General features: G+C 50.4%; 1 protein-coding gene across 2 annotated transcripts; it reads left to right on the top strand.

Annotated features, from left to right (window-relative positions):
- The first annotated feature begins 3872 nt into the window (after positions 1-3872).
- On the top strand, positions 3873-4788 carry AHSP (alpha hemoglobin stabilizing protein). 2 transcript variants are annotated; one of them, XM_059692146.1, is made up of 3 exons: positions 3873-4013; positions 4130-4208; positions 4426-4788. In XM_059692146.1, the coding sequence occupies exons 2-3, from the start codon at positions 4134-4136 to the stop codon at positions 4627-4629; spliced, it is 279 nt and encodes a 92-aa protein (XP_059548129.1). In that variant the 5' UTR covers positions 3873-4013; positions 4130-4133; the 3' UTR covers positions 4630-4788. The 2 variants fall into 2 exon arrangements, with proteins under 2 accessions (XP_059548129.1, XP_059548130.1); XM_059692147.1 differs by having other exon boundaries at positions 3891-3962.
- Positions 4789-7052: the final 2264 nt, after the last annotated feature.

Genomic DNA, 7052 nt, shown 5'->3' with positions numbered 1-7052 from the left:
GGCCAGTGATGGTGAACCTTTTGAGCTCGGCGTGCCAGCATTTTGAACTTAACTCTGGTGCCGTGTCACATATAGAAATTTTTTGATCTTTGCATAGTAAAACAAAGACATATTTTTGATATTTATTTTATATATTTAAATGCCATTTAACAAAGAAAAATCAACCAAAAAAATGACTTCGCATGTCACCTCTGACACTCATGTCATAGGTTCGCCATCACTGACCTAGATCTTGAATTGGGGGCCCTGTCCATAATAAGAGGTGATTAGCAATAACCTTTTTGACCTAACTATATGGCAGGGAAAACTGTTACTTAGTAAACATCTGCTCTTATCATCCTGCAATGACCTATGAAGTCCCAAGGCACCTTTCCTCATCCCTCGCTCAGAATGTCATATAAAGATCCCTCTTCCTATGTCTGAACTTCTAATGCATGTGGGGGTCTCTGAACCTCTCATGTACGTGGGGTTTCCACTCCTATAAATGTATTAGATTTGGTTATTTCCTCCTGCTAACCTGTTTCATGTCTATTTGGTGATTAGCCCAGCAGGAGAACCTTGAGGAGACAGGAGAGTTTGCTCCGCCCCCACGCTGGCCTTCTTGGCACCCTCCCGCTCTCAGTTGGACTCCTGCTTAAAACTTCTGATTCTCCCAAACTATCATCTTCCCCTGGGACCTCATCCTGGCCAGACTGCCACCCCCTCACCTTCTCTCAGAACTACAGAGTCTCTCTGAGGCCCCGAGAGGCCCGGGGACTTGGTTTTTCCTTTTGTAAAATGTGGGTTGCTCCTTGGCGTGAACAATTGAAGGGTTGCAAACCTGCAATATTTTAAAACTTAGCTCCTGTGAGTGTACGGAACTCTGAGGCCCAGCTCTGTGACTGAATCCCGTCAGAGGGCCTCCGTTTGAATCCCTGGTCACTTGATATTGGTGAGATCTCGGGCAAATTTCTTCCTGTCCTTCAGTTTCTTCATCTGTGAAATGGGAATAATCTGGTCCTACCCCGCTGCTTCCCCTTCCCGCCGGAGCCATTATTTTCAATGGCTTTTCTTCACGCTTGGAAATAAAACACAAACTCTTTGTTGTGGCCCGCGAGGCTCTGTGGATGGGCCCGCCCGCCTCTCAGACTTGGCCTCTCAGCCTCTCACTCCCCCACCAGGACATAAGCTCCAGGGGACAGGAGGTGTGCCTGGCGTTGAGAGGGGGAGGGGCACTGTGTTTGGCAGTGGTGTATTCCCAGGGCCTGGCACCAGCGCCTGGCACAAAGGTAGGTGCCCGATACTATTGGTGGAATAGTATTTATTTCCCCAATAGCCTTTGTAAGGCAGTTATTATTTTATTCCTCCTTTACAGACAAAACGGAGGCTTACATATATGAAGTGACTTGAAGTTACAGAACTGAAAATGGCAACGCATTCATTCATTTACTCATTCAACAAAGATTTAGGGAGCAGACTCTTGTAGGCACTGGGGTATGATTTAAATCTGAGGCTAATGATTTCAGAACTACACTATTTTTTTCTTTTTAAAAATTACAAAAAATAATAGGATACATTCATGCTGTAAAATAATTCAAACAGCAATATAGAGGGAAAAGGGATAAGGTCACATTTGCCCTGACATTAATCCCTCTTTACATTTCCCAACAAATGCCCATCAAGCCCCAGAAGTAGATATTGTTTATCATTCTACACACACACACACACACACACCACACGGCAGGGTGGGGCAGAGAGAGAGATGGGGAGAGAGGAAGAGAGAAAGAAGGAGGGAATGAGGAAGGGAGGAAGAGAGAGAGAGAGAGAGAGAGAGAGAGAGTGAAGGAGGGAGAGAGAGAAGGAGAGAGAGAAGGAGAGAGGGAGAGAGGAGGGAAAGAGAGAGGGAGAGAGAGAGAGAGAGAGAGAGAGAGAGAGAGAGAGTTTTACATTTAATCCCACTCCCACTCCCATACTTGGAGCCTGGGACAGCCTGCACTATTTATAGTTCACTTAACATTGCCTTAGAGATCTTTTCATATCAGCACATAGTTATCTACCTCATTTAATAGCTGTATGTCATGCCTTAGTATGAATGTGCCATCATTTCTTTAGATTCCCCATAGTAAAGGACCTTCAGGTTGATTCTGTCTTCTCATGATCACAGATGGCGAATTCCTTGCCTGGTAAAGTCCTTGCACAGGCCTTTTTTGTGCACCAAATATGAACATTTCTTTAAAATAGAGGCCAAAGCAGAATCATGGGGTTGAAAGGTATGCATATCTTAATTGGAACAAGTGTTGTCAAATTATTCCTCTAAAAAGCTTTGTCAGGTTGTATTGCAACTATTTCTCCTAGTGGCAACAATAGTTTGCACCCTCGATACATGAAAACATATTGGCACAAAAATCTGTACGCAGATATTCACAGCGGGCGCACTCATGCTCGCCCCAAGCTGCACACTGTCCAGCTGTCAGCGGGTGAACAGTAACTGCAGTGTGTCCGGGCGACACCCTCCGCAGCGGAAAGGGACAACTTACTGCTACTTGTAACGACTTGGATGAATCTTTTTTTTTTTTAATATATTTTATTGATTGTTCACAGAGAGGAAGGGAGAGAGAGAGTTAGAAACATCGATGAGAGAGAAACATTGATCAGCTGCCTCCTGCACACCTCCCACTGGGGATGTGCCCATAACCCAGGTACATGCCCCTGACCGGAATCGAACCTGGGACCTTTCAGTCCTCAGGCCGACGCTCTATCCACTGAGCCAAACCGGTTTCGGCAACTTGGATGAATCTTGAAGTCATTATTCTGAGAGGAAGAAGCCAGGCTTAAAGGTTACAGACCATGCAATCCCATCATAGGGTGACCTCAAAAACACAGAACTGCCGTGATGGAGCACAGATCAGTGCTTGGCAGGCTTTAGGGATGGGCCTGGAGGTGACTACAAAGGGGTGGCATGAGGGAGTTTTTGGGGGTGAAGGAAATGTTCTATGTCCTGACTATGGTAGTAGTGACATGAACATATGTATTAAAATTCATAAATTGCACACCAAAAAGAGGTCAATTTTGCTGAATGTTAAAAGACAATGCTGTAAACAAAAAAAGAAAATCGACAAATGTCTCTGAGAGTGTAGGTACCTAGGAAGTATGACCGTTGGGTTTTGAAGGCAGCAAGACGTCACAGGAAATACTTTAATGCTGGTTACTTTGTAGAGGGAGGGAGCAAAAATAATCACCTTTTTCAGGGTACAGTTTGGTAATGTTTCACTTAATCTCAAGGAGTATGTGGTGGCTGGAAATTTGAAAAGGGCTAGTAAAAATGGGAAACATGAGGAAACTACTTAAATAGATGAAAAGAGTACTTCTACTTTGAGCACCTAGCGACATGTTAGACAACAAGACAACTGTGTCTCCGTTCTTACAGAGCACAGCCTGGTGGAGTCCAGTCTCCACATCTTCCATATGGCTCACCTGCCCTCTGTGACATGACTGATAGCTGCCTACCTCAGGGCAAACCTTTAGCAGATGCTGGAAACAGTGCCTGGCATCAGGGAGAGATATAACGTGAGCTGCTGTTCACGTATCATCTATGAATCAGGAGAAAACTGCCATCACGTTGCCGCGATGATGTGAAAGGCCTGCCCTGTAACAGGGTGACGGTCAGTGGCTGTTAGTGTTGTTAGCATTCGGAGCCTGGATGCTGGGATGTGGGCGGCAGGCAAGGCCCTGGCCCTGGCGTGGTTTTCTGGGTCTCCCTTATCTGCTTCTGTGGCCTTGCTATCTTTCTAACTTCAGGGGAGCCTCGCCCTCCTTCCCCTCCCCGAGCTGACCTATCACCCTCCCTCAGGGTCTCGATGGTGGGGCGTTTCCCTCTTAGGCTGACACTGGACTCCTTGCCTGCACCTAGCTTGGCGCAGAGCGACACACACACACGTAGCCTGGAAGTGTGGCTGACACATAAGAGCACGGCTGGACCTCAAGTGAGCCAACCCGGGAGAAACGGGACGTCAGAGCAGGGCAGGATTTGAAAGGTACGGAGCGGAGGCGACCCTGCAGGGCACCAGGAACCTTTGGGAGAAGCGAGGGGCTTGGGGGAAATACCCAGGGGTGCGGGAAAAGGAAACTTACAATGTCTTTCTCTAAACAGGCAGATGGCGCTCCTTCAGGCTAATAAAGATCTCATTTCCATAGGCATGAAGGAATTTAATGCTCTACTGAATCAGCAGGTACCCCCAAGTATTGTGTCAAAGGACAGGCCTGGGGTGCTGAGGGGTGGGGGAGGGCAGGGCAGGAGAATAATTTGGAGCTGGGAGAGTAGCAGCGGAGTCGATGGAAACCACCAGAGACAGGGAATGCAAATCCCAGAAAAGAGGATGTCAGGGTTTGAGGGCTGATCCTGACTCCATCGCTGACCGTTCTCTCCACCCCCCCCCCCCCCCCCAGGTCTTCAGTGACCCTCCTGTCTCTGAGGAAGCCATGGTGACTATGGTGGACGACTGGGTGAACTTCTACATCAACTACTATAAGCAGCAGATGACCGGAGAGCAGCAAGAGCAGGAACAGGCCCTGGCGGAGCTGCGGCAAGAGCTGAACGCTCTGTCCGTCCCTTTCCTGGCCAAATACAGGGCCTTTCTGAAGTCCTTGTGAGCACCCGCGCCACCCACTGCCTTCCTCCCAGCCCCGAGAGTGAGGCCTGCGTCCCCAGGGAGCCCTTGCTCCCGCCTCGCGCTCTTCAGTGCTCAGGTCTGCTCCTGGGTGTTCCTCTACCTGGACACCTCAATAAAGACGACCCTGGCTTTGCTGGTCTCCCCGGGTCTCCTTCCGTGGTCTGTCCTTGACTGGTGGAAACAGGTGGTCTCTTTTCCTTCAGTCCCGCTTCCTAGATATGCTCTTGGCGATTTAACCAAGTCACTGCCGGCAAGTACTAAAATCACCTAAAAGAGGGGCTAGGGAGACAGACTCTAAAGGGAAAGTGCTGGGGGAGGGGTGGTTGGAGAGAGAGGGAGATAGGAATTCTCCGGAAGTTGTGGCCCTGTGACGGGCTTGCCTGGGAGACAGCGGCTGGAGGCCTCCCTGTCTTGTCCATCCGGTGCTAGATGGAATCAAGCAAGAGTCCACCCGCCTCACCTGCCCATTCTCCTGCCCTTAATCCCAGCTCCAGCCAAGTTCCAGCATCTTCTGCCCTAAAGACCTCACAACCCTTCCCTGGAGTCTTGCTGTCACTTAGAGTTGGAGGGGGTCTTGGGAAGTGCTGAATATGCCCCTTGCTTTTCAGAGGGGGAACCTTCGGCTTTATCCTTCCTCAGCCCGGGATTGGAGGCAGATATTCCCGCCCCTTCCCTGCAACCCCACCTTCCCCGGTAGGTCATTCCCCGGACCAGACACCCTTTCTCTTTGACCCCCAAACCCTAAGCTTCCTCATTCTAGGGCACTAGGGTGGAACCAAGGCCAGCCCAGGCTCACGGGTTTTAAAAACCGTAACGAAGCTGCTAGAACGAGGAGGGACCTGCTGGCTGTGCAAGGTCTAAGGAAAGCCACTGGCGCCGGGGAGGGCTAAGGGGAGGCGCCGGCGGGGTGGGGATGGGGTGGAGCGCGGCTGGCGGGAGGGCGGAACCAGGAGGCGGGATGCATCATTCATGCTGCGCGTGTCTCCAAAGCGGGAGAGGTCTGGAGCTGAGGGGTTTGTTCTCATCCCCACTAACAGCAAGCCTTCACTCCGGATCTGTGCCCTCCCACCTCTGGCCTTTGGCTTTTGGGTCTCAGTAGCCTGGTTCAAGGTCCAAAGGGAACTAGTCAGTGCCCCCAACCACCCTTCCAATCTTGGGGTGTGAGGAGGCCCCAGGCCCAGCAGAGAACAGCGGCCTTCCAGGGAAGCAGGAAGCAAGCTCCTCTGAAGTCTGGTCGGTGGCTTGGGGGGAGGCCAGGGCCTCCCTGCGCCCCCCCCCCCCGCCCCCAGGTAATCTTGCCCACTAATGGGGATCCAGGGCCTGCTTCGGTGGGTCAATAGTTAGTAACATCTTTGCAAAAAGGCCTGGACTACTGTGCATGGGTGGAGCAGAGAGACGAAGGAACTAATGTAACATGTACTAGATCACCCTAACCGGTTTGGCGCAGTGGATAGAGCGTCGGCCTGCAGACTGAAGGGTCCCAGGTTCGATTCCGGTCAAGGGCATGTGCCTGGGTTGCGGGCACATCCCCAATAGAGGGTATGCAGGGGCAGCTGATCAATGTTTCTCTCTCATCGATGTTTCTAACTCTCTATCCCTCTCCCTTCCTCTCTGCAAAAAATCAATAAAATATATTAAAAAAATAGTTTGTCTCTGAAATAAAAATGTGAAAATATGATGGAATAACATTTTAAAAAAAAGTACTAGATGGTCCTGTCCGGGTGGCTCAGTAGATTGGAGTGTCATCCCCTGCATCAAAAGGTTACCTGTTGGGTTCCCAGTCAGGGCACATGCCCAGGTTGCAGGTTCGATCCCCGATAGGTGGTGTGCAGGAGGCAGCAGAGTGATGCTGCTCATCTCTCTCTCTCTCTCTCTCTCTCTCTCTCTCTCTCTCTCTCTCTCTCTCCCCATCCCCATCTCCATCTCTACCTCCATCTCCCTCTCTCTCTCTCCATCTCCATCTCCCTCTCCCTCTCCATCTCTCTCTCCATCTCCATCTCCCTCTCTCCATCTCTATCTCTATATCGCTATCTCTATCTCCATCTCTCTTCCTCTCTCTCTCTCTCCATCTCTCTCTCTATCTCTATCTCCACCTCCATCTCCATCTCCCTCTCAAGCCACCACTTAATCAAGACACAGCTTGTTACAGAGGCTGGCCCAGCACATTCTTCAATGGAGGCTCAGGTGCCACTGAAACTGGCACAGAGCCTATCTCATATCCTCTGACGGTGGGTTTGGGCTCTGCTCTGCCATCTGCAGATTCAAACTCTACAATCGGGTGGCAAGTGCCGTCTGCCTGGTCTCCTCTGGAGCCCGCTGAGGTGTCCACGCCAAGGGAGCAGTTACAGTCGGAGGGTCCACATGGGCAAGGCAGTGGCTCTGTCTCTGTCCTCAAGAGCAGTT

The sequence above is a fragment of the Myotis daubentonii genome, chromosome 4 (genome assembly GCF_963259705.1).
Source record: "Myotis daubentonii chromosome 4, mMyoDau2.1, whole genome shotgun sequence".
Lineage (NCBI taxonomy): Eukaryota > Metazoa > Chordata > Mammalia > Chiroptera > Vespertilionidae > Myotis > Myotis daubentonii.
The sequence above is the reverse complement of the archived record's forward strand: the minus strand, read 5'-3'. Positions and strand labels throughout refer to the sequence as shown.

Coding starts and splice junctions, on each gene's coding strand:
- AHSP (XM_059692146.1), top strand. CDS start 4,134: ATGGCGCTCCTTCAGGCTAATAAAGATCTCATTTCCATAGGCATGAAG. Junction 4,209..4,425: donor ATGCTCTACTGAATCAGCAG/GTACCCCCAAGT, acceptor CCCCCCCCCCAG/GTCTTCAGTGACCCTCCTGT.